We start from the raw sequence: 27,971 nt of genomic DNA on the forward strand, positions 1-27,971 counted from the left end.
CCAGAGAAAAAAGAGAGTAAAGATCAGTACTACTACAAGAAGAAGGTCATTATGGCAGGGCTGCTTGAAAGGAAGCATCAGAGGGTTAATAACATTAAATTTTTGACGTGAAAATTCTATTTTTCGTGTTCGTTGCAATCTCTTCACCGTTAATCTCACTCTAGTTTCTTGTGTTGATTGCCTTTTTGCATCTTTGGGGACTATGGCAGAATCTGAGTACATAACATTCTCTTTTACTTTTTGCTTCTTTTCTAACTTTATTTTCATTTTTTTAATATTTTGGAAAATTATAATCTATTAACGAGGGAAAATAATATAAAGAAATTGGACTGATATATCATGGAATGTATGGGATCATGGTTTGTTGGATGCTTTAAACTAACTTAACTGGCAAAAACATTTCCTTATTTAAACTGATTTATATGTTACTCGGAATTTTTTTATGTAGTATCAATGACGCATTTTTAATATTAATTTTATTTATTTGAAGAAATAAATTCCCCTAGATATTGCTTCAACTTAAAATCATGAAGTCAAAGAAATTAGTAAATCTTTTTTAACCGCCAGGTCTATTTTGAGGATTAATTGGTAAAGATTCAATGATGAAATCCAATTTTATTCCATGGGCTTGAAGGCTAAGCCAAGACTTGAGATAAAATTGTTAATTAATCTCATAGTTTTGATAATTTCTTCTATTTTTTCTTGATAAAATGACTAAAACATTATATTTGGTGTCATAATCCAATTCTGATTTATTTCTTAAAAATCAATTTTTTTTCAAAATAAAAAAAATAAATGCTAACAATGTAGAGAAAACAGATGAAGGGGGGCTACAAAAATAGAAAAAAATCTTTAATAAGCCAATTTCATTTAATCGGCAAAATTAAATTTTAATTATGTTTAAGAATTAATTTGGGTCCAATTGAAGGATTTAATTAAGTGTAAGGACTTAATTATACTTTAAATAGGTTAAATTAATTTTATTTTGGGCCTAATTAGTAAAAAATTAAGTTTGGCAACTTAATTTGAGCTTAATTGAGAAAATTAAAATTTTATAAGACCAAATTTAATTTTTACCAAGTTAATTGATTAAAATTAAGGATTTAATTACATTAAATAAAAAAATTAGGGTCAATTAGGGTTCAATTGAAAGAGAAAGGACTTAAATGAATTTTTGCTAAAAACAAAACTCAGCACTGTTCATTATCTTTTTTTTTTCTTGAAAAAATTAGTCTGGTTACCTACTTTGCAGCTGCATTTAATGTATCTAATATCCATCAAATTTAACAAATCTTATACAAAAATAATCATCTGTAATTTTTCTGCAACCCCATGTGATCCATTCAGGTTAAATGACAAAAAATTAGTGTTGGTGACAGCCTAAAAAGGTTTATTCAGTCAACTTTTGTCTGCAGATTTGACAAATCAGGATGCCTATTTTGAATCAATGGTTAGGATCCTTCCCAACTGAAGTAAGGGCCAAAAATTTTTTTCTGATATAGACAAGATTGCTATCTTCCACTGCCTATAAATAGAAATAAATTTTATGGCATAAAGGAGGAGAAAATCAGGTTCAAAATAAGCCAAAAAATCAGTCTCTTTCTGGTTTCTGCCACTCTCTTTGTTTTTCTGTCTTTCTTTCTCTCTTCACCTCTTCCACAGTTGCCTTCTTCGACGAGGATACTAATAAATCCGACCTATAAACCACCACAAATACCAATTCCACTGTAGGAAGCCAACACAACCACCAAGCAGCCACTGCGACTCCTTCTCTCTCCTACAGACCTGTTTCATCCTCCTTCTCTGCCACCGCAATCTCAATAGTAGCAGCAGAGGCAGCAACCACTTCTTCTAGGGGCTTTCATTCTTTGAAATAGCAGCAGGGGTGGTGACTCTCTTGTCATAGCGGCGAACAGCTCCAACTGTTAGCAACTCCAGCACCAGCCATAATATAATAGTGGTAGCTCTTGTAACGTGAGCAGCAGCAACTTCTTCGTGTGCCACCAACTTTTCCACCATCCTCAGCCAGACCAATGACGGCAACCACGACCCTTCAGTTAGGTGAGCTACCCTTCCTTTCCTTCTTCTTCTTCTGCTAATTTTCTTCAAAATATTTCAAAAAAATAATAAAAAAATTTCAAAACATTTTCAAAAAGACAAAAAATATTTTGTTGTATATGACCAAATCCTGAAATTTTTTCAAGCATATTTTTCATAAAAAAACAAAAATTGCATCTTTTTCATGCTTAAAAAAAATCCAAAAATGGATATCTTAACTAGTTTATGATTATCCATTAAGATTTGACCAACATGTTAAAAAAAAAATTCAATTTTTTTTTGAGATCCAGATGTAGATTTTAATATTTGGAGGGTGTAAAATTACACAATAAAGTATATCCTCAAGTATTGAAGATACAAGTTGTAAATAAATGCAATGCTAAAATTCAGACTTTAGAATGGTTAGGATATAACCAAATAAGATAGAGACTTTCTCATGAAGAAAGATCTGCCTTGAATATTAGAAAAGACTAACAAATAGAAACTTGATTTAGAAAAAATAATCAAATAACAATACAACTTACCTTGAATATGATACACTAGGGTGATGCATCTTCTCCTTGCACAAACAGTTCTTTATCCAGATTCTTGCAGACCATAGGTTCTTAATAATCATAATACTATGTGGCGACTCCTAAATATTTATTATAATTTTATCTAGAAAACATTTCCAACACACTACACCTTACACAAGAAGTATGAAAGCCGCTAGACGATGTCGCGACACCCGCGGCATTTGATATTTGCAAAAAAATTTTCATTTTTGTTCATTTGTTTAGAAAAGAGGACTTAAGGGGAAAAAAATCAATTCATCAATATAATTTTATTTTAGATTTTTTTTGAATTGGAGATGGATGAAGAATTTTATCATTTCTATAATGCTCTCTTAACCTTCTTCGTCTATACTTCAAGTATATAATTAGTGAAATATAGTTGAATTAAGTATAAATGTCTCATAAAAGTTTTTTAATAATATTTTAAAAATAAATTAAACAATACATATCTAAATTTATAGTCTTACAGAATACAAATCTTGGCTTGATTTCATAAATAAATCAAGTCTTCATAAATCAAATTCAAGAAAAGAATTAAATGGTTTTTTTATTTTTTTATAAGAGTATTTTAAGTAGAGATTATATCATATTATATATTTTAATAAAATTAAATATTTGTCCATGTGTATTTAGGTATTCAAATTTATGTCCACAATTATAATTATTAAAATATGAAAAAATATATATATAAATGAACTTGAAATATACAAAATATTAATTTTATAAATTAGTCGTTATTGATCTGTTATTTACAATATAATGATCAATAACAATCGTCGCTATTATATAATAACATTATAGTTATTATTGATGTGATTCATCAGCAATGATGCTGTCCGTTAAATAATAATCATTATGTATACAATAACCGCAATTATTTATAAGCATGCTACGTTAAATAATATTAATTTTAGGAAAATTAATGCCAAGCTTTTTGTTTATATTGTTGTTAATTGGATTAAGTCTGATCTGTCAATAAAAAATAAATCTAGTTCAAATACTTAAAGAAGTTATTAAAAAATAATCATTTTCTCTACTTTTATATATACATAACTCAGATAGAAAGGTAAGTTTTTATTATTGAAAAATTACAATTATTTTTGCTATTTTCATTTTGAATTCTATATATTAATTTAACAGGATTTATAAAGATATTCATATTATAAAATATATTTTTAATAAGTTACACTTACCCATTCGAGTAGAATTTCTTGACATATATTACCATAAATATAGTTTTTAAACAGTTCAGGTAATTATCAAATTTGAGCGTCAAAAGATTGTGGCGTTCAGCAAAGTTGTATTTTCAAGAAAAAGAAAAGTGTTAAAAAAAAAATCACTTTTATAATTTTAAATACCTCAATTTATCTTGTCCATAAAATCATAAAAGATTTCTATTATTGCATTTACCTGAGATCGATCGGGTTTGGGAATATTAATTTTGATGAAACTGAATGTGATTTGATTTGTTATTTTATATTAATGTTGTTTTAATCATCAAAAAAATGGATTTGTGAAATAATTAATAATATTTACTCCAAAAATAATATAAATTTCTTGAGATGTTTAAACCCTAGGCAGTGTATAAATATGTGTGTGTTGTAAGATATTTCAAAATTGAACTCTCTTACATTAAAGAAATTAATTAATAAAAAGAAAAAAGAAATACTCCCTGTTATGTAGACGACACCACGACGATCTTCTCGTGAATGAAAATCACCAAAATAATATACTACCACTGTGTGAAGTGCCCAACACCCTAAAAGGGATGTCTGCCATCAAGGAATTAAGCAAGGTGATTTAAAAACTAAGTGAAGGGCACCTCGTTAATTAGTCATTGATTGATCACATACAGGGAGTATGTGTGTGAGATACATATGTTTCCTATTTTGAAATGAAAAAAAAATATTTTAAAATTATTTAAGAGATGAATTTAGTTTTGTATCTATTTGTTTCCTATTTTGAAATGAAAAAAAAATTATTTAAGAGATGAATTTATTTTTTTATCTATTTTTATTTTAAAAAGATAAAATTCACTTTAAAAAAATAAAAAAAGAAAATTATCCCATAAAAAACTCTTCATATCTTCTTCTATTTTTTTTTTTAAATAAGGACCGAACAAATATACTATCATCAAGATGAGTAAGTAACAAAATTTTTTAAAATTCTTGAGGCTCTTCTTCTTCAAAAAAGAAAAGTTGATTAAAGCTAAAAGCCATGATTCTCAAGTAAAATCAAGTTGTAGCTATGGTACCTAAAGCAAGGCCATTTTACCAAATTTATTATTCTATATAATAGTTAGTGACTATAAATATTCCTAAACAAAACAAGGAAAAATAAATAAATAATTAATTAATTAAGCCAATGGCCAAACAAATATATTTATGAGGTTCACCTCCTCGCTTCACTTTTAATGTTCCAGAACAACAAGAGGAAGGCACAAAAGCAAAAGAGTCCTCCTGTGCTATCTTTTTCTCTCATCTACATTTATTTAGTTTTTCTCTTCCGTAGCTTCTTTGGTTCCTGGCACTCAATATTGATCGTAGAGATTAATTATTACACTTGTCATCATTAACTCATTTAAGAAAGTTAGTGTGTAAATGGATAAAAATTAATGAATCCCTCCTAATTTATGGGATTAATGGATTAACAGTGAGTTTGATAAATAGGTTAAGTAATTTTGAATCTCTTAATCATATATGGATAGCAAACTTAGATTCTATGGATACAAATTAGTTTAATAATACAAATACATTGAAACCCAAAAAATAAAAGAAATAAACTTCCAAGCTATTTTATTGAGTCCATAATCAATATGTTAATTTAGAAGTATGAACTTGTCTACTTAAAAGTATTATTATTAAATCTAGTTTAATCATGTAGATTAACAGTGAGTTTGATAAATAGGTTACGTAATTTTGAATCTCTTAATCATATGTGGATAGCAAACTTAGATTCTATGGATAAAAATTAGTTTAATAATATAAATACATTTAAACCCAAAAAATAAAAGAAATAAACTTCCAAGCTATTTTATTGAGTCCATAATCAATATGTTAATTTAGAAGAATGAACTTGTCTACTTAAAAGTATTATTATTAAATCTAGTTTAATCATGTATGTGTTCTTTTGTATTTTTTTTTATCTTTTTTATATAATAAAACATTTATTTTTTACAACTTTCAAATTGGAATAAATTGTGATTTCTAGATTGCAATTTCCATGAATTTTGAAAAAGAAATTACCTATCCATATATTATATATAAAAAGAAACTCTTGAGGGACCAACTAATCCTCTCTAGTAGAGGGACCATATTAAAAAATCGTCTCTAGTACAGGGACCAACTAAATTAAAAAAGAATAGAGGGACCATAATAAGTAAAACACAAGAGAATAGGGACTAAATGTACAGTCAAACCCTTTTTGAAAATAACTCCCATGAATAACAGACCGCGCGCTTCTTAACTGTTTCTCTCCCTCTCTCTCAGGTGCCTTTGCATTTCTTCGTCCAGCTAAAGCTATCTCTGGTTTCTTGAACTGATAACTTCAATGTGAATGACATCAAATTTGATTTTTCTATCATCATTAGTGTTTCTTGTTACCATACTTAACTTTGTCTTTCTTTTGTTATTTTCATCAGTTTCTTCAATGTTAATGCTACTGTTTCTTGAACTTAATTTTGAATGCAATCAAGAACTGAAACAATTTCACTGTTCCATTTTTTCTTTACCATTCTTGTTTGATTTAATAAAATGCGTTTGGTTTAAACTCTTAGTTAACATGTTCTAGTTGCTATTTTTTGTGTTAATGTTTAGATAATTATGTATGCTTTCACATTGTATATGGATTTGCTAAGTTTCTTTTCGTTTTACGTGATTTTTTGCTTTATGGATTCTTGAAAAATCTCTCATTGGGGGTAGTGAAATCCATTGTTAACTTCATGTTAGACCTGAAATCTTTTCTTTTGATTCTCTTTTTTTTTTTTTCTTCCTGTTGACAAGTTTACAGTTGCTTTATAGTCTATCTTTGATTTCATGTTGTATTGTGGCCGATTCTTCTAACGATGGAATTGGTTCTTCATTGCGCATTAAAATTCTTCTTTTTGTAGAAAAGTCTTGTAAAGATGACAACTCCTAGAGCACTGATTCAACAAAGTGTGGAGCATGATAAAACTAAGAACAAGGAGAGGAGGGATAGGACTGTGCCGACCAAGAGGGAGATAGATAGTCTAGAATCAAATGCTGCTCGAAAACTGCAACTAGAATATCAAAGTACACTGGGCGATCCAATAGCAGAGTTTGAAAGACTCCTTCATTCTGCTGCTCCATTTATCACTTCCCCTTGTACAAATAAAAATCAGCAGTTAGATAGTTCTCTTCATCAGACTCAGTTACCAAGAATTTCTCTTCAGGATGTTTGGAAGTGGTATGAGACACCTGGGAATTATGGGTTAGAAGTCCAGGCAGGAGATTCTCCAAATATTAATAGTTTTCTTTCTGAGTCGACACCATTCTGTGCATATTTTGTTCCTTACCTGTCAGCTGTTCAATTTTTTGTTTACCCACATCTCTCAGATGTTTGTGGGAAGGATAAAGTGGGCACCAACCCTGAACTCGTATTTGAATTCTTTGAATCTGAGCTTCCACACAATCGAAAGCCTCTTCATTTAAAGTTAGTCTTCTTCTTACTATTTTCAATGTTGCTTGTGTTATTACTGTTTTCTTCTGGGAGTATGAGCTCTTTACCTGAGGTATTGAGATTCAGGCATGACAGGCAACAGCATGCCTAACTAGAATATCCTATGATATGTAATCTCATGCGTGCATGAAGGATGGACATTTTATAATGATGTCAAGTAGCTGAGCCTTGAGGCTTTTTTTACTCAAGAAATGTTCCTTTAATTTGCCTCACTTTTGGTTGCTTTCCACTTCTTGAACAAACATTCTGGTTCCGCGCTTCACCGCACCCTCTGAAATCTTGTGGTAAGATGCAACTGATTTTGTGTTAATCCCTTTCTAATTGCAGAATCAGGGACCTCATCAGTATCAACATTTCTAACCTTCAAGTGTTCGGTGATCCATCAAAGCTAGAATCTATGAACCTGCATGATCTACACCCTTCATCTTGGTGAGAAACAACAAGATCTCGTAGTTCTTGTTATCCTTAGTGCTTATGTGCATGTAAAATTTATCATACTCATGAACTCTGGATAAATGGTTTCAGGTTTTCGGTTGCATGGTACCCTATATATCGAATTCCAGAGGGCGAGTTTCACGCAGCATTCCTGACATACCATTCATTTAATCAATTAATTGTACGTAGCGTTCCAATTGATTCTCTCAGCAAGACGTTTCAGATGATTGTCTTCCCAGTTATAGGATTGCAAAGCTACAGGACAAAGGTAACTTCTATATAACACTGACTCAAACATTCAGATGATTTTTAGGTCCAGATTCTACTTCTACATGTCGAAATGGTGTCCGCCAGAGAAGGAAACTGCTATCAGAGATTCATGTCATCACTAAATCTGATTTTCCATGGTCTTCATTTCTGAACTATGACATGTTCATTTTAAGTAGTTGATGAGAATTTGGTCGAATTGCTTGTATCAAAAGACATGATTGATTGATATATCGCACGATAAAATCCTTCCGCGTATACGATGATTAGTTCTTTTCCATTGTGTTGTTTCGGTTTTGATATTTTCGTCAGTGGTAAGTACATAACAGATGATGATGCTTTAAGAATGGTGTATTTCGTGGGAGCCCGCATTCCTAATTTGCTAAGACTTTTACAAGGAACAGGTTGATTAATACCCGACAATCTTGAAATTGTAGGGTGAACGCTGGTTTGATCTCAGAACTCATGTTGAGTCTTCTTCTGAAGAAACCACTCCAAAAACTTCTGAAATTCTCATAGAAAGAAGCAGAGCACTGGAGGAAAGATGCAGAACACTGAAGAAAAATGCCTTGCTTCTCTCTACAAGGAGTGTTACAACAGATCAAGTCAACAGAGTTAATTACCATCGAGATTATCAGTTCTTCATTAGTAGGAAACGCTAGGTTGATCTTTCCTGCATCACATCTTACACTCTGCTGATTTCTGTAAACAAAAAACGTGAGGTCTAAAATGCTAGTATGGTATCAATTTTGCTGGTTTTTGTAGGTATTAAGAAACAGAAAGTATACAACAACCCTAAGTATACTACAACCCTACGGCAGAAGAGTTAGTTTCAGTTTGTACAATCACTGTAGTTGATGTCCCTATAACATGCAGTTCTGGAGGTTTTCCGCTGTAAAACTAGAAATTCTATAACATGCAGTTCTGGAGGTTTTCCGCTGTGAAACTAGAAATTCCTCTCCTATCTCTCTATGGCTCTTTCCCTCTGTTTCTTTTCATTGAAATGTTGAATAGATAATACAATTAGGTGATCAAGTTGTTAAGTTTCTCCAAATTAAATTACAATTTCATTTGTATCCATGCATGGTGGGTCAATGCCAGTCAATTGAGGACAGCTTCCTTTCAGTTGTTGACTATTTTTTTGTTCACCCTGCATTGTGCTTAGAATGAGTGGAATCAGCATGCTTTGTATACAAATTCGCAAGGTGAGAGTCAGATGCATGGCCTGGAATATAAAAGCTATTTTGTCTTCTGTTTAGCAGTCAATGGTTATCAGAAGCCAAATCCAAATTCACTGCTGATGAATTCGTCTTTAATCATAAGGTCTTCTGCTTCGCACACAATTACGGCCCGGTCTTTCTGATGTTATTGTAGTGATGAATGACAAAGTAGTTTGTGGACAAGTAATGCTTAAGATATTAAAATCTCTTTCTTTGAAAGACAATTTAATGGATAGCATCATAGCACCACCTTGTTCTTGGAGGAATCCCAATTCTGAAATGGATTGAGGATGAAAAGGTCTGACTAGACTTGAAAATAACCGCTGCTTGCCTTAGTCATAGATTATATATACATTTAGTTGTGTCTAGATATCTCATAAACCAATTACAGGCTGAAGTTGATGTCATGAAGCATGAAACATGCCATAGATTTGGAGATTATATAAGAAGAAAGGCTTTTACAACAATACTTGGATTTTGCCACTCTCAGAAAACTTTGAAACTAGCCTTCAAATAAGGTACAGACCATGTACAGAGAAGAAAAAAAACTAACTACTACAATTAACTAAGACTCTTGCATTATCAAATATAATAGCAGTATTACAGTTACTTGAACCAGATTTCTCAGCGTCCTTCTTTGGTTCTCCTTTTAAGACTTGGGACTTTTGTTTGATGTGGTGTTCTTAGTCTGAGTAGAAGCAGTTGAGGTGTGGCTCTGTGCCTGTGAACTTTGGCTAGAGGATGATTCTGTGAAGAAAATTATGTTCTCCTGGCTGTCAAACACTTGGAGACATCTTGGAGTTGGAGGTGGATTCACGCTCACAACCCCTTCGAGGATCTGAACTACGTGACCCATTGATGGCCTTTGGGTTTCTTCATCTTGGATGCACCAGCAAGCAACTTTACAGACTCTTGTTAGCTCTTCAAGATCAGCATCCCCCTCCAACCTGTGGTCCAACAAGCTAAGGATGTCACCGTACTCTTGATTGATTTGGTTAGCAACATAACTTGGAAAGAACTTCACTTTCCCATCTTCAGATTGCTCAGAGTTTCTCCTTCCTGATACAACTTCAAAAATCATCATTCCATAACTGTAGACGTCTGCTTTGGCTGGTGTAGCCACTCCTGAAATCCACTCTGGAGCTAGATAGCCTCTTGTACCTCTCATGGTTGTCAGCACCCTGCTAAAATCCCGGCCGACGAGCTTTGCCAGGCCAAAATCAGCCACTTTTGGGCAAAACTGAGCATCTAAAAGGATGTTCTCAGGCTTTATATCGCAGTGTATGATACAGTCCCTGCACTTCTCATGGAGATAGTTCAATCCTCTAGCTGTCCCCAAAGCAATACTGTACCTGGTTTTCCAGTCTAAAACCTTTGTGTTTTTCTCACTGAAAAGAAGGGAATCAAGAGAACCATTCGGCATGTAGTCATAGACCAAAAGCTTCTTATTTCCCTCTGAGCAGAACCCACGAAGGCGAACCAGATTGACGTGCTGGATTGTCCCGATAGTGCTGACTTCTGAGCGGAATTGCTTCTCTCCTTGGCTGATGCTTTCGAGCTTCTTCACAGCTATGACACTAGTATCAGGCAACACCCCTTTGAAAACAGAACCAAAGCCTCCTCCCCCAAGTTTCTCAGAGAAATTCTTCGTCGCATTCTGTAAATCTCTGTATCCAAAAGCCATCAGTGAACCCTCTACTGCTTTGCCCATTTTGACTGTTTTTCTCCTTCTCAAGAATATGAACAGAACAAGGGCCAGGAGAGACACTATCACCACTGAGCCCACAACACCGCCAATAACTATTGCTTTATTATTCTCAGAACTTGAAAACTCAGAAGCTGCAAGCCTGATATAGATAGATTTTCCATCTGTGCCATCTGAAATTTGTTGCATATTCAATAGCTCGCCGGACCAAGCTGAGCACTGACCACCATCAAAAGCATAGGCAGTACAAGAGCAATTCTTCAAGCAAGTTGATTCACATTCCCGTGCACTCCCAGCTGTCACTATCCGTGGATTTGCAGGCAACTTCATATTGTAACTTGGGAAAAATCTGTCACTCTTCCCATTAACAACACTAGAATTCCCACACTGCAGATTTGTTGCCCTCTCACATCCCCCAGAAAAAACCTCCGAATACCAGTCCCCCGTCGATTGCGGCTTGAAACCTCTCAGGCAGTGGCAGAAAGGCTGGGATTTCGCATTACAGCTTCCAAAAGCCCCACAGTAAGCATACACCTCACATTGCGTCTTTGGTTGAGACCAGAACAAAAACCATGCCTTGGTACTCTCCAGCCATGTTAGCTGTTGAATCTGCCCGCCATTATCCATCACAAACCGAGATATGACTGTACTGTTGTACATTGAATAGGTGAAATAGCTCTCATTAGCATTGCTAACATAACTGAAGTTGTAGATATAATTCAATCTCATTTCAGGAACTAAGCTGAAAATCTGTCCGTTCCATGGTCCACTGGTCCAATACTGTATAGAGCTCTTCCAGTAGATCAAATATTGACTCTGATTTGGGTCTAGCTCAAGAGAGAAAAGACCCGGTGCAGGATTATCTTTGCTTTTCCATGATATGAGACGTGTGTTCCTATTGTTGATTTTGCTCAATCCAACCTTAGCACCAGGCAGCCATGTATCAGCTGGAAAATCAAAAGACTGCCATAGTGGTGACAATGATGGATTAGACCCATCTCTCAAAACTAGATTTCCATCATTACCAAGCACTGCTTCCACAGAACTTGACCTACTAGAGCTCAAATTTGTGGACCAAATTAGGATCTTGGACTCATTAAAGAGAGCTAAATTCCCATCAGATATTCTTAACTCCGAAGAAAATCTATCAGAAACAGGTGTCTCTCTATTTGCCACCCAAACCATGGTCTGTGTAGACACCTTATCTCTATAATACCACATGCCTATGTAGTAGTTTGAGGAGTTACCTGGCTTGAAGAAACCAAGTTCAAAGACTTTTCCTGCTGAGACAATAGTTTGGTCTCCAGAAAGAGAGCTGTTTGCAGAGATTGTATCAGCTCCAAGGGAGACATGGGGCTTGAGAGAAAAGCATATGAAAATAACAAAAGGCATGATCCATGGATTGTTTCTGACATCCATGGCTGCTGCTAAGGTATTTTGCAGGTAAATTTGAGATTTTCAAGGTGTAAGAATGTACAGCTGATTTTATGGAGTCTGAGAGAGAGAAAACAAGACTTGGTCTCAATTTACTCCGTAATCTTTTGCCAATGAAACTTACGAGATTGTTGTTTTGAGCATGAAGTCAACCGAGTTTCTTGAGGGCAAAAATCTAAAAAATATATTTTAAAAAAATATATGAAATTAATTTTTTAAGTATTTTTTGATTATTTTAAATCATAAAAAAACCACTTAAAAAATCCTTATTAAAAACTGAAAATCATGATCACAATCAACCATTTCAATCTTAAGAGCTAAAACTAATGTCTTCTTTTCTATCAGTAAATATATAAATATATATATATAAAATAAATATTTCCCGTGGTTTTCTATCATTAAATTTATACATTTGGGATATCTGGTGGGGGTGAAAATTTTTATTTTTAACCACAAAATCATTCTCGTGCCCAGAAAAGAAAATTCAAAGTTTCCAGATTTTGCAACCTGAGACCTTCTAGAGATCAAGATTGAATTCTGTGAAAGACTAATGCTTTGTCACCAGCAGAGGACCAAGGATTCAAACCTGGTCAGCATGAAACAAGAACAAATTTATAGCCAGGCATCAGGTAGAATGATGAATATATTTCTTAAATGTAATCTGAATTATTATATAAATAGCACTCTCTTATTAACGATAATCAACAGTCGTAATTCTATAGAGTAATAAAAGGGTGTCAGGAAGTCAACACTATTCAAATAATTACGCAAGCAGAGATATTTCTTCTATTTTCCCCATGATCTAACCTTTGTTTTTTATAAAAAGACAAACAGAGCCATTGCCGTGTTGAAAACTCTCCTCGGTCACTTTCACGGAAAAAAAAACACAGGGTGGCGCAATTGCCTTCACATGGCAATTGAAACTTGCCCATCAATTTTCAACCTGCCTCACTACATCATTAAAATTTGCAACAAGAAAGGGTTAGCCTTTACCATATCATTCATAATTTTCCCTGCTGCAAAAGCATGCTTTAAAGTTTAAGGTTCTAGATTCGAGCTTCTTCATTAATTTCTTCTGAGAAGTGGGATCTCTGCTGTATCATTAAATATGCTTGTCCGTGTGTATCAAATTTATCCTACTTTGTATTGAGTTTTATATAAAACCAAACGAGAGTTGATCGAGCCAGTTTTGTTGCTCCACCCGTAAATCTAGTCTTAAATCGAGTCATGTATTATATCAGGTTTTATAATTATGAATACGAGTTTTATATGTATAAATATCTTAAAATTTAAATTTAATATAAGTGAATTAGAGTTTTCTGTAAATATGTATCTGTGTGAATTTTAATATTCTATATTAGGTATATGGTCAATCTCCATGTGTGTGAGAATGAATTTAATGGTTAATTGGTCAAAATATTCATGTAAACTTGAATGACTATCCTAATTGAGAGAAGAAGATTTGATGGGTTGGCTTAGCAGCAGCCACAGGCAATTCTTTATTTCTTTCAAGTCAAAAGTTGTAATAGGATCCTAAAAATCAAGACAATACATAAACATTTTCTGTAATAATATTAAAGTTATAATTGGTCATGGGATTGATTCTCACTTCCTCTTCCTCCAAGAAGTTTTGCCCTCTCCAAAGCAACAACAAAATATTCTTTTTTCTTTCTTTCTAATAAATATAATTAGGTGATAATTGTATTTCAAAAGATTTAAAATATGCCTTGCAAGATTATTTAAAAAGGTAATTTAACTTCAATTTACATACAAATTAATCTAAGAATATTCTTATTATAATTATTTACATACAAATTAATCTAAGAATATTATAATATGCTAAAATAACTTTGAAGCGGTGTTATTAAATTTGATAGGGTTGACTAGACCCTGATCAAGTTTTAAAAAAGTAATTTGAGAGTTAATCAGTTAACTCATGATTTTATTAAAATGTATTGATTTTTTAAAATATTTGATTGAATTAGATTCACCCATGCTAACCCATCTATTTCATTACTCGAACATTATGATGGATCAACCTCAAGTTTAGTTTCATAACTATTATTAAGAGTATATAGTTAGTTCAAGTATGAGTCTATAATTATATATTTTTTAATCTGATATTTTATAAATTATAAACTCAACTTATTTAATTTTTTTATCTTATATAAATTATAAACTCAACTTATTTAATTATCTCATCTTAAGCGAGTTAGATGTTATCAGATTGGAATGAATGTTTTTGAATATTACAAAAATTCATGAGTTAAACTTATATTGTTAATTTTCCATGAATCTATATTTAGAGGTGAATCTACAATATAAAGTATAGTATTAGATCCAATATCTTACATTACCTTTAAATTTTAGTTACATTATCCTTTTCTCTAGCCAAGAAACAAACTATTTTTTTATTAAGTTAAAGAAATCTAATAAAAAATTCTCTAACAAGAAAAATAAAATCAAAATATTTCTAAATAAAATAAAAATAAATACCCAATCTATAAACTATCATTGAGCCGCTACATTGGCTATCATTGCAATTAATATTATCAAACTCACAAGTTAACTTCTAAATAATATAATTTTATGAGCCAATTCATATATAATATATAAATCAGGTTAAAAAATTAAAAATCAGTAAGCTCGATCAAACTCGGTTAACTAAGTCATTTTGAATCGAGTTTAACAAAAGCTACAATTTACAAAATTTATTGCCTGCTCCGTACTCTCCCTAAGTCTCTCCCGAGTCCCCACTCTCCTTTCCCCTTCCTCTTTTGCCCTAGCAATACCACAACTTCCAGTCTTCCACACTCTGTTAATCTCTCTCTCAAGAGCAACACCTAAAAGAGAAATCTTAGGTTTAGGTGGTTTTTCCAAGCTTGGCTTTGCTAGGTAGGTTTTCCTTATTGTACCATTCAGTACCTTAAGTGAGGAGCCAATTCTTATTATTTGGATTCCAAATGAGAGAGAGAGAGGGGGAGGGGTTAGAGAAAGGAAATGAATAGGAGGATATTTTGGTAAGAAAAAGTCTGAAAACACTGTGGCCTTACGTTTTGCTTTACTTTTATAAATCTCCAAAGCCACTTGGCCTTCAATTTGTATAGTTTTATTTTTTTTTAAATAATTATTAATTATGATGATTTAATTTAATTCTTTAAATATCATTTCAACATTCGGTGTCCTGAATTTTTTCCATTTTGACTAATATATAGTAATATAGAAAGGCCCCTTTGTTTTTTACCAAGGTAATTGTGATCGGTGTTTAGTGAAAATCATACAAAAGCATGCTCTTATTGAGTTAGTTATAAATCTCGGTTTAATGTATGACTACATTTAAAGTTTATGCTACAGATTTTGGGATGAATCCAAAATAATATTATTTTAAAATTTTAAAAAAATTAAAACAATTTTATTTTTATTGTTTTCTTAAAATTTAAGACTAGATTTTATTTTAGTTATAATTGATTCAATTAATTCTCACCTGATTTAATATATGATTCACTATAAATTATGATTTGGATAAATAAGTTATTGGATTAACTAGTAAAGTCAAATTAAATTTAAATATAAATAGGTTTTTTTATAAAAAATAAAAGGGAAGATGGGTTATTAACAGTTTTCTATATTAATTATTGCTTTTAGAGTTTATTTTCCTGGTCATAAATATAGTGTAGTCATAAATATAGTGAACTGGGATGATAAAGAAAGTTCAAGATGATGATTTAATTAATAATAGCATTAATGTTTATAATATTGATGCTGATATTAATAATTATAATAATAAATTTTTGAAAGATAATAATTTTAATAAATATTTTATAAATAACTAAAAAAAATAAAGATAATAAAACTGTATTTAGTTTTTATGACATATCAATAAATTGTTCATTTTAGATTTATTAATTTTTAGTTAATAAAATTTTATGGACATAATTGTATTATATTGTATTATTAAATTACTTAAATCATGTATAAGTTTTTATTTGAATAATGTATTTTAAAATGTTTGAATATTTATATTGTTTATTTTATTTTTATTTTTATTATGTTATATTATTATTTACTATTTGACTAAAATTATTAATATGTAGTTAATTAAAATATTTTATTTATAATTTTATACGTAAAGTTTATAATTTAAATTTATATTATATATTTCATGTGGCGTGAAGAAAATATTTTTAAATACCTTGATAGCAACAGCACTAGCAGCCTATCCAGTCTCGGCACTTGCCTCTTCACTATGGATATAGCTTTCAACTTTTCAAGCTGCGTGGGGTGTGAACCGAGGAAGATGGACCATTGAGCACGTGTATTGACTGACCTTGACACAACCACCCACCGTTAATTAGGAATCACTCAATCAATTGTTTAAGCATATATATCATAACACTCTTTTGAATCCTTCAAACTCACCAGGCAAAAACTTTTTTAAAAAATAATAATTAAAAGTCAAAATAGATGGCTTTTACAGCTAGCAAGACCGCAATCATGAATATTTGGTCACTTGTGCAAAGCTAACCACCCACGTGACCTCCCATGTAGATTCTCATACAATATATACAGGGTTTTAGATTCTAGGTTAAACCCGATTGGCTACACAAGTCTAATCATGATTGGTAAAAGCCTGGTCCAATAAAATATTAAGAAGATGGGTTAATGATTTCCTAAGCAATTTTAAAATAATTATTTTATGGAAGTAATAAAAGAAGAGATAAAAAAACAAGTATGATTTAATTTAATTTAATTTAATAGTTTAAATTGTTAGGTTAGTATTTAGAATGAAAAAAAAATTGAATAATAAGATTTAAATTTATAACACTATCAAAATTCTAATATTATATTAAAAATTTATATTTAATTTAATAGTTTAAATTGTTAAGTTATTTTCTAGGATTAAGATAATTTAAATGATAAATTTTAAATTCATGATTGCTTAATCACCAAAATTTTAATATATACTAGTCAACAAGGCTGTAGATTTTATTTGTGAGAACAAAGGTATAAAAGAAATACAGTTTCATTTTAAAATATTTTTAACCACCTTATTGATATGAAAATTAATTTACTAATTTTTATTCTTCAACATATGTAATCAATCCCTCTCTTCATAAGTAGAAAAAAAGAGAGCATAATTTATGAGATAAATTTAATTATTATTACAAGATAGAAAAGACAGAAACAATAGAAATAAAAATAATATAATTCTAAATAGGAGGGATAGAAATGATATATCCCATGTTCTTTTTATTTTAAAAGGATAAAAAATTATTTTTAAAACATATTTGTTTCTATTAATTTATTTTTACTTTTATTCACGTCTCCTTTTTTGTTTTTCTAATCAAATATTTTTTTTCTCTTTATATTTGTTTTTCATGCTCTATAACTCTAACCAAACACACAAAGTACCAAGAACAAAATAATGCAAGCTTATGGTTCCTTACACTCCAACCACAAGATTCATCGGTCATGGCTTGCCCTACCAGGTACTAAAATGGCAGGCTGTGTTTGTTTCGCAATTAATTTTGCATTTGCGGTGCAACAAACGTCATCAACAAACGTCATCGTAAAGATATTTAATAATAAATTAAATTATGTTTTTTTTTTAAATTCATTAAAAAATTAAGTTTGAAATACAACTTTAAAAAAATAATTTAAAATCTTATTTATTTTTCCGTTTCAAAAATACTTTTAAAAAGTTTTAAAATTTTATATATTTTTATTTACTTTAAATTAATAAATTTTTTTTACGTGTTTATATTAAAAATAATTTTTAAAAAATTTCAAAAATATATGTTGATGTATTTTTAAATTAAAAATTATTTTAAAAAGCAACTATAATTATTATATAATTATTATAGTATATGTTTTTTTACTGTATATTAATTTAAACTATAATTTTTATCAAATATATATCTAAATCCAATTAATCATAATAAAGAATATTTTTTTAACCTATATTCACAGAAACTATTTAAAAAATAAACACACTTTAAAAAATATAAAAATTAAATGCAAAGCTGAATAGCGATCAGGGTTTCCACGTAGGATGCAAAATTGGATGCTTTATCTAATAAGTATAGGCTTTTTTTTTTTAAAAAAAAAACTTGATTAGGCTGATCAAACCCTAACCAAACAGACTGAATTACCCAACAATATCTTAGGCATCACAACAGTCACTCTACCTAGTGCCACAAGCGGAGCACATCACAACGCATGTTACAAGCTCTTAAGGAGTCAGAATGACACCACAATCCATTCATTGGTGCTCTGTCGTTCACGCATAATTCTTTCTATCTTAATTTCTGTCCATTGGCTGTTCTTAGAAACCTATCTCTTTAGCAAGCTGCTAATCTTTCCTCTCGATGGTTATTTTTCCACTAATTTATAATTAAGTATGGTTATGGTTATTTTTTAAAGTGTTATTTATTTAGAAATATATTAAAATAATATTTTTTAATTTTTAAAAAATTATTTTTAACATCAGCATATCAAAATGATACGAAAACACAAAAAAATATTAATTTAAAATTTAAAATTAAATTTTATTAAAAATACTTTTTTTTATAAAAAAAAACAATAACTAATAATACTATAACAAAACACCATAACTAATACGCGGGTGAGAAAAAAATAATTATTCTTCATTATTATCTCGTTATCTATAAGGTAAATTCATTTAACCAGGATGTATAATACTTCATTGCACGAGGTAAACAGAGAGGTTCATTCACAAGTTTATTCACATATAACAACAACACAAGTTAAAGTAATCTAACACACTCTCTATTTCTAGTAAAAGCATGGAATACCCAAGTATGGTCACCTATGACCTATCGGCCCATCAATCAGTGCTTAATTCTAATCTCCTATCAGCCCATCAAGTAACCGTGAAAAGACCTTAGATTTGAAATTTCCACACCTTCATGAGAAAGATAATAATAATAATGATTAAAAAAAAAACACTACACGCATGAAAACAATATGTTCATCCAAAAAATGGCGAGGTCTAAGGAGGAGGAGGAGGAGGAGCTTCCCGTTAAACTAGAGAACGAGTTTCTGAGGAACCAAAACTAGCCAAGAAGTGAGCGCACTGATTAACCTCGTGATGGGCATGAATGCGCCTCTTAGGGCCGAAGGATGAGAGACGATACTGAATACTTGAAGTGAGGATGACATTTGCCGGGAGAAGATGACAAACAACAAATTGCTTCTAAGGAATCCCACTCAACTTCAAGAGGAGAAAGTTTTTGTCGCTATCGAAACATTAATACCATGCCAAATAGCCCATAGTTCCGCCGCCATGGTAGTGGCTGAGCAAATAAAAGAAGACAAACATGACGCCAGTTTCCTAAAAATCTCGAAAACTGCCACCAGAACGTCCACAACCAGCCTTTCCTGAGTTCCCTAGTGAGCTACCATCCACGTTAACCTCCCGGAACCATACGAGGGAGGGTGCCACTGAATAAAGCGAATGGTTGGAGCAGAGTTGGGGTAAAAGACAAGAGAACGCAATCTTCAATCATCAATCTAGTTCTTAAAGCAAACCCCAACTCAGCATACCCTCCCATGGATGCAGGCAGTTAAAAACTTATTTCAATATAATAAGTTAAAGTTTAGTAGGTAACGTGTCTAGAAATAATTTATATTATTTATTAATATATGTTTTTAGAAAAAAAATTAAAATTTAAAATTTACACATATTTTGTTGTGTTTAATTTTTTAAAATAAATTAAAATAATAAAATTCAAACTCATAATTATTTAATTATTACAATTTGAATATGAAAGAATTATCTTAATTCAATAATTTAAACTTTAATCTAATAACTTAAACTTATTAAATAAAATTTTTATTATTTTAACTAGTAAAATAGCAATATAATGTTAGTAACTTACAACTATTTTTTTTTTAAATAGGGTTAAAAGCTCAAGACACTAAGAATTACAACCAACAAATATGGAACAGAGCTAACCCATTAACACCCTATAAAAGAAAATCGGCAATTCCTAACGTTGGGAAATTAAAAAAAAATAATCTAAAATAAGATATAAATAAACTTAGTTTATATTTAGTTAATTTCTTAAAAAAACCCAGATATATAAGAGATAAAAATATATTTTATTAAAAAAATAAAGATAAAATGATTTTTTTTTCATTTAAAATAAGAAGTACAAATAAATCTAATTCCTTGTCAACGCTACCTTAATGATTATTTATTATCAATTTTTTTAGTAAAGTAAACTTGGAGTCACATATCACAATATATGTTAATATATTGATAGTTTTTTTTTTCTAAAAAGAAAAAAAAAAGGTTAATCACATAAAGACATTCACTCCTGAGAAAGCAGCTAAGAGGCATCCCTTGCGGTTCTCAAACGACAAGATCCACTTCCTTCCCATCCCCCTTTTTTGACCAAATCTGTGGATGCAGAATAAACTTCCTTTTTTTTGTTTTTTCTATTTGTTTATGACTTCAAGTGGCCAAAATCGAAATTTATATTCATCAAAGTATGGATTGATTACAATTTATTTGATATATTTATTTTTTTGGTTTGATAATATGATGCAAGAAAAGTAATTAGAACTAGGACTTGAATGCCCTATATTTAATTGTGCGAAAAATAACAAAAAAGTATTTTTTTTTTAATATAAGATTAGATAAATTTAGTTCATGAATGTCCAAATTGCTCCCATAATACCATCCAACCATAGCATAAAAATCAGGTAAAACCAAATAAAACCAATCATTGAGTTGATTCAAGAATATAGAACTAAAAACTAACCATATAATAATTTCTCTATTACTCAAAATAAATTGTTAAAAAATCTAAAAAGTTGGTTCGGTGAGTGAGATAAAATTTGTATTTTTCAACCTTTTCAATTAAGATTTTAAAACCAATATCTTGAAAATTTTATTAAATTACTTTAATTGATTCAATAATACCATTAATAAAAAAAATAAATTATTAGAAAACGTAAAATAAAGGAAATAGGTCGTGAGTGAATTGAAGAAATTAAGGGAGACAGAATCCAATTCAAATCTTTTTCTTTGTCCTATCCATATATATTTTTTGATAATATAAAAATCAAAATTGCAATTAAAAAAAAAAGGACAACTTTAGGGTTAGCCTCAAAAAGTTGGAAGCTTTACCACAGCCACTGGTATAGGACAGGTCTCTCCCTCTCCCTCTCTTAAATATAAATCAAAATAAATATTTCTTACATTTTTTATTGACCATAAAAATAAAGCCTTCCGTTTCTTCCCAATACAACAGTGTCTTTACCACAGCCTGGCTAGAGAAAGGTACGGTCTTTCTTTTTTGATTTTTCTTGTGCCAATTGCTTTGATTTTATTTTTTTTCTCAAAAGGGGTTCCTTTTGATTTTTTGTGTTTATTGGTTTTGATTCATGAAGTTTGCAGGTTTGTGGAGATGGGGTTGTTTTTTTATTTGAGAGAATGAATTATGCCTGTTTTTGAGCTAAGAGTTCTTTATTTTCCTTTATAGGTTGATATTGGTATGTTATTATGGATTAGTGTTTTGGTATTGTTATATGTGTTGGAAAAGATTTCATTTTTCTTTTCTTTTTATGTTTATGCATAGATTGATTTATTGTTTCTTTGAATATCAGAAATGTGTTTCTGCTTCATTGTGTTTTTTTATTATGGTTTGTTGCTGAGGGGAAAAAGAAAAAAAAATTGAAATCTAATTGAGCTAGAAGAAATCTTTTTATATGGGCTCAAGGTAATTGGCTGCTGCATTTGTTGTATCATATTAATGATTGTTATTTTCTGGTCATTTTTTGATGGATGATAATATATCATTTGAATCTTGATGAAGAAGTCTCTTCCGTTTCTTATTGCAGCAAGCGTTAGTTGTTTTTTCCCCTATGTTTGCTTGTCTTGATTGTAACAATCCAATGTGGAACTTGAGATGTTATTGATTATCATGAATATTGATTGTATCACCGTTCTGAACTGTGTTTTCCTTTGGCTTTCTTGTTTAATCATGAAAGCCATTTATTTTAAGTTTTTTTCCTTTTTTTCAGGCCAGCATCTCTTATGTATATTAGGAATTGGGTTCTCCTAGTTGGCAAAGATTTTGATTCACTCTGGCCGCTTCAACAAATTTGAAGTGTTCTCGCACCTCCAGGAGGGTGTGGGGTGATAGCGAGGGTGTGATATTGCTGTGTGTTTTAAGGCGATCAAGATCATCTCATGTTTGGAGACTGTGCCGTGTTATGGAGGGCTTGTCTCTTGATTATGGCTAAGGTTTGCTAGGTTTCTTGAAGCTTGATGGTAGTTGGAGAATTTAAGTTAGTAGAGTCAGGTCATTGTTTTAGGTTCGTAAGTGTGGAAGCTAGAAGCAGCACAGTATAGTTGTTTACCTATTACGTTCTTTATGTAATTCATAAGGTTATTTGTGGATGTAGCTTGTGTTAGTGTGGCTACAATGGTTAGGTTCTCATGTTTCAATGCTCACATCCCTTCTCACAAACCAAAGGTAAGTTGAGCAATCACTGATTTGGACGTAGTATCTTTGCTCTTACCTTCCATGGTTTTTCTGATTATAGTTTTCCTTTTTCCTTCAGAAAACTGCCGAACTTTCTGTTCAAGCAATGCATAAGAGTTTCGAAGATTTTTCTCAAATTCAATCTCCTAAGACACTGACCAAAGCTACAAGCTTGATACTTCTGAAGGCACAAACAGATACTGGAACTATTAATAGTGTCAGGGATGCTACAAGCTCTGTATCTGCTGAACAAAGCTGGGAATCCGACAAAATTGAGGACAAAATGGATTTCAAGAATGACATAGGAGTTCATCAGACAAGGCTTATTAAGAAAAGTCAGTCTCTTGGAAGTGGATTATGCCATGAGGGAATGGTTCATTGTGACAATGATACTGAGGAGGAGACAGGTCAAGGATTCTCTGGTGATTCCCTTGATCAAAATGGGTTACCTAGACCAGATGGCAGCAAGGATACAGGAAGGAGCCCTACTAGCGTGCATGAGAAAGATTTGCAACTAGAGTCTGTTCAGATGAGTTTTGATTTTGACAAGGAATGCATATTCTCAATTGGCAATCCTCAGCATTCTGGAAAGGAAGAGCTGGAAATTTCTGATTTTCTGTTATCTGGTGAAGGTGGTGATGCATCAGGTAACCAGTCGCCTGGTAGCCCTCCCATGATTGAAAAATCATGCTCATTTCCTGACATGGGCACTTTTTCACCCACATCCCATGGACATTTAGCATCTCACTCAAGATCTTTTGAGGACCTGCATTCTCTAAATATGAGGTGGAAAACAATTTCAATTAATGGGGATGAAACTCACAAAATGAGAAAAGAAGGAAGGGGTGATTGCATTCCTAAAACTGAGGGAAACAATATTGAAAGTTGTCTTGATGAAGGTTTTGATTCGTATAATTACTCAGCTATGGCAAAGGATTGGATAATGCCAGTTGTGAATGAAGCAAACCTTCCAAATAAATTCCAAGGAGAATCCTCCACTCAGCAATTGGAAGAATTACCAAGTAAGGATTTTAAAATGAAGCGTATTGCGGACTGGCTAAACAATCTTCAACACTGTAGTTCGTTCGAAGAACCAAATGAATTGCCTGATACTGATGACCCAGTGCATGGAGATTCAGATGATTTTTCCTCTGCAAAGGTTGATAGCAAGGTCACTCCTGTCACCGAAGCTGCTAAAAGATACATCTCTTCGTTGACTGTCTCTGCCACCACAGCTCATCTGTCAAACCTTGGGCTGGCAGAGATCCCTTTTCTTAGTGCGTTTAGCAGCATGAGGATGCTTAATCTATCAGGGAACTCTATAGGTTCACATCTTGAACCTTTTCCTGTTTTTATTCTTGCCTTCTTTTTTATCTGCCTGGGTGAAAAATACTCATGAACTTAAGAGAGATTGTTTATTTCTCTTACATGCTTTTCAGTGAGAATAACTGCTGGTGCCCTCCCTAGAGGACTTCATGTGTTGAATTTGTCAAAGAACAGCATTTCCTCCATTGAGGGTTTACGCGAGCTTACTCGACTTCGTGTATTGGACTTGAGTTACAATAGAATATTCAGGATTGGACACGGTATGTCGAATGAGTTGTGTTTGATGGTTGTATGGCTGTAGCTTTCCCATTTTCTCCTATTTTCGCTTTCAATTGTCCAATTCATAGACATTTGATTACTTGGAACATTGTAGTGATTCACTTTCTGCTGTTAAAGGTTTGGCATCTTGTTCCTCCCTGAAAGAGCTATACTTGGCGGGAAATAAAATAAGTGAGGTAGAGGGTCTCCACCGTTTGTTGAAACTAACGGTACTGGATCTGCGCTTCAACAAAATCTCGACCACCAAATGTCTTGGCCAACTTGCAGCTAACTACAATTCGTTGCAAGCCATCAGCTTGGAAGGAAATCCAGCACAGAAAAATGTTGGAGATGAACAACTCAAGAAATATCTGCAAGGTCTTCTCCCTCATCTGGTTTACTTCAACAGGCAGCCAACCAAAGCCAGCACATTGAAAGATGCAGCGGACCGATCAGTTAGGCTAGGCATCAGCTCCCATCAATTTGATCGTGGCCTCAGGTCAGAGAACAAAGCTGCAAGAAAGGCTAGCCATAGCCTAGCTGGTGCTAGGCCATCGTCCTCATCAACTCATGCTCGTAAAAGTCATGCTGTAACCTCACCTAAACGGTCCAGGGGCAGGCATCTCCGTTTGCCACCGAATGGAGCCAAAACAACATCTAGTCATCGCTATCATCATAATCATGCTGATCTTGACAAATTCAATTATGGATTGGAGTTCTCATTTCACAGGAGTCGAAGTGAGGGAACTCTGGGAGCTTGCTGAGGTTTTCTATTATGCTTTCAACAGCATGGTTGGTACTCGGAAGATTACTTTGTTTGGTTGTGTGGTTTTCTATCTTCGTATTATTTCTCACAAATAAGGCAGTTGCCATGTTCGTGCACCAGAATTATCCTATCTCTTGTTTGAAGTTTGATGTTGCAAATTATCTGTTAAACAATGTTTGATGTGGTTTCCCCTCATATGAATTTCTTTTCTTTACGAGTGGTTTCTCCTTTTTTAGATAGTATTCCATATTGTAGTAATAGTTTTTTTATTTAAAGAAACATCGAAATAATATATATATATATATATATATATATATATTAGTTTAAAAAAATATTTGTTTGCTTAAAACTTTTATCTCATAGATTTTTACATGTAAAATTAAAATAAAATGCAAGTTTCTATGAATGAAAAACATATTACTTTAATTTTTATAAAACTAAGATTTAAAATATAATTACATATAAAATTTAATATAAAAACAAAATAAGTTTTTTTATAATCATATAAAAAATAAAAACCACAACGATATCGTAATTTATCCCGATAGAAGTAAAACTGTCTATGATCTCTTGAAAAGAGGTAGAAGCATGCATCGACAACTCTAATGATATGATACTTTTTGACAGCGCAGCCTCTACTGTGCCCCAAGCATCGCTCCTGTCTCCATCTTCAAACAGGACTCACATGCCAAGAGACCTCAGCTTTGTGGAGTTAATGTCCAGCTTTATGCTCTCTCCCTTTTCTTGTATGGTTTTAATTCAAAGCTGCCAAATCCCAATCGTTTTCAACCACAAAAGATCAAGAAGAGCACTATTCATCTCTGGGTTGGTGGCATGCATGGCATGGCAGGCAGGCAAATGGAATTTGATATTATTTTGACTTCATGTTTGTGCACATTCATTTGTTGTTTTTGTTGTTTTTCCAATTAGTAAGGTTCTGTTGCTACTATCTCAAAATATAAAAGAAATAGATAAAAAAATAAAAAAAAATATTTTCCTATATTTTTTATTTATTCAATTAAATATTTTTTTGTCTCTTATGTTCTAAACTCTTACTAAACGCAATCCAAGAAAACTTTTCTCCTTTCTTTCTTTGACAATGAGATTTAGTGACTCAATTTAACACAACTTAAATTTAACTGTTTTAATTTATTGAAATTTATCCAACTTGTACATGCCTAAAACTAATTTCTTTTTTATTAATAATCTTATAAACATTGTTGTTAAATATTACTAAATCAATCATAATAGTAGTTCTTTTTGTGTTTGATATTATGGTCTAACCTGTTTTTAATGTGTTTTAAATTATTTTTCACTTAAAAATAGTAAATTAATTTTTTAAATTATTTTTTAATAATTTTTATATTTTAACAATAAAAATAAAAAAAATAAAAATATTATCTTAATATATTTTTAATTAAAAAATAACACTAACACAAGAATTACTCAAACCCCATTCACTTAAAATTAGTACACGTACTTCTTGAAAGAAGACAACATGTGTAGTACAAGAAGTGAAGTGAGGGATTCATGTAAGCCTGCCAAATGGACACACAATATCTTATTAGGTGTGGGCTACCCTATAATAATGGAGAAGAGAAGCCAACTCTTTCCAATCCATGAGAGGACAAGAAGCATAGAAGATAAAGCTAAAATGATCATGCAACTGCTTACCTTTCAAGCATGGCATAAGAAGGCTAAAAGCTCCCACCTAACACTTTTGAAGGGGAAATAATTTTTTTTTTTTTAAAAAAAATTCTTCTACCTTTTTACTCTATTTTTTTTCTTTCTTTCTTGTAACTCTTACAATTAATTCTACCTTTGATTTTGTTTGTGGATTTTAGATTATAAATTGATATTTTAATTTATAAATGCATTAAAATAATATATTTTTATTTATTAACAATTTTTTTAGAAAAAAATTAAGGGAAAATAAAAAAACTTGTTTTTTTATTTTTAAAAAATCTTCTACCTTTTCTCTATCTCTATTTTTTTTTACAAGTTTTTTTTTTCACTTTCTTGTAGCTCTCACAATTAATTCTACATTTGATTTTGTTTGTGGATTTTAGATTATAAGTTGACATTTTAAAATAACAAAATATTTTTTATAAAATTTAAGTGTAAGTCAAAGTTTGAATAGCGTTGTTTCAATTTTTTTAAATAAAATAATAATGTTGATTTTTTTATAAATCAAACAGGGTTTTAATAAAATTGATAATTGATCCATCAAATCAACTAAATTTAATTATCTCAACTCCTACCCCATTAATTTTAAACCTTAACTAGGTTTTGGCTGGAGAAATTATTTAATTAAATTGGGGCAAAGTCAGACTCATTCTAATCCAAAGTATTCCTATAATCAATTGAACAACCGTCACAGAATAAAATTATTGGAAACAATGGGGGAACTTGGTATTAAAAATTAGATTATCTTGATTGGCTTATGGCTTTTTGGCCTACCATTCCAATTTAATTAAATAATATAAATTACACCTTGCTTGTACCAAAAATGAAAGGGAAACTTCATCCCCAATGTAAATTCCCAATTCTAACAAAGCCCATGGTAATAATTAATGGGATAGATGTGTTATATTATTATAATATGGTCTAAATTAGTCATCATTAGCGTTATTAAACTTGATTGGACTGTAATCTATCTATTAGTTCAGAACTTGATTTGAGTTAAATTTAATGTTAAACTTATCAAGTCAAACTTATATTTTTTATTTTTAA

General features: G+C 31.4%; 2 protein-coding genes across 3 annotated transcripts; one reads left to right on the forward strand and one right to left on the reverse strand.

Annotated features, from left to right (window-relative positions):
• Positions 1 to 9,630: 9,630 nt before the first annotated feature.
• LOC105141828 (G-type lectin S-receptor-like serine/threonine-protein kinase At2g19130) lies at positions 9,631 to 12,514 on the reverse strand. The gene has a single exon (XM_011049194.1). It carries the CDS (start codon positions 12,354 to 12,356, stop codon positions 9,882 to 9,884), a length of 2,475 nt encoding a protein of 824 aa, XP_011047496.1. The 5' UTR covers positions 12,357 to 12,514; the 3' UTR covers positions 9,631 to 9,881.
• Positions 12,515 to 21,528: 9,014 nt separating this feature from the next.
• LOC105141829 (uncharacterized) lies at positions 21,529 to 25,452 on the forward strand. Of its 2 annotated transcripts, none has more exons than XM_011049197.1 (5): positions 21,529 to 21,681; positions 22,425 to 22,879; positions 22,968 to 24,213; positions 24,328 to 24,474; positions 24,611 to 25,452. In XM_011049197.1, exons 2-5 carry the CDS (start codon positions 22,829 to 22,831, stop codon positions 25,234 to 25,236), a joined length of 2,070 nt encoding a protein of 689 aa, XP_011047499.1. In that variant the 5' UTR covers positions 21,529 to 21,681; positions 22,425 to 22,828; the 3' UTR covers positions 25,237 to 25,452. The 2 variants fall into 2 exon arrangements, with proteins under 2 accessions (XP_011047499.1, XP_011047500.1); XM_011049198.1 differs by lacking the exon at positions 21,529 to 21,681 and adding an exon at positions 21,717 to 21,798.
• The last annotated feature ends 2,519 nt before the right edge of the window (positions 25,453 to 27,971 follow it).

This window comes from Populus euphratica, unplaced genomic scaffold (assembly GCF_000495115.2).
Source record: "Populus euphratica unplaced genomic scaffold, PopEup_1.0 scaffold132.1, whole genome shotgun sequence".
NCBI lineage: Eukaryota > Viridiplantae > Streptophyta > Magnoliopsida > Malpighiales > Salicaceae > Populus > Populus euphratica.

Bases quoted from the DNA above. Each gene is read 5' to 3' on its own strand.
- LOC105141828 (XM_011049194.1), bottom strand. From the start codon at position 12,356: ATGGATGTCAGAAACAATCCATGGATCATGCCTTTTGTTATTTTCATA.
- LOC105141829 (XM_011049197.1), top strand. From the start codon at position 22,829: ATGGTTAGGTTCTCATGTTTCAATGCTCACATCCCTTCTCACAAACCA. The intron at 22,880-22,967 runs GTAAGTTGAGCA...TTTTTCCTTCAG, and splicing joins TCCCTTCTCACAAACCAAAG to AAAACTGCCGAACTTTCTGT. The intron at 24,475-24,610 runs GTATGTCGAATG...CTGCTGTTAAAG, and splicing joins AATATTCAGGATTGGACACG to GTTTGGCATCTTGTTCCTCC.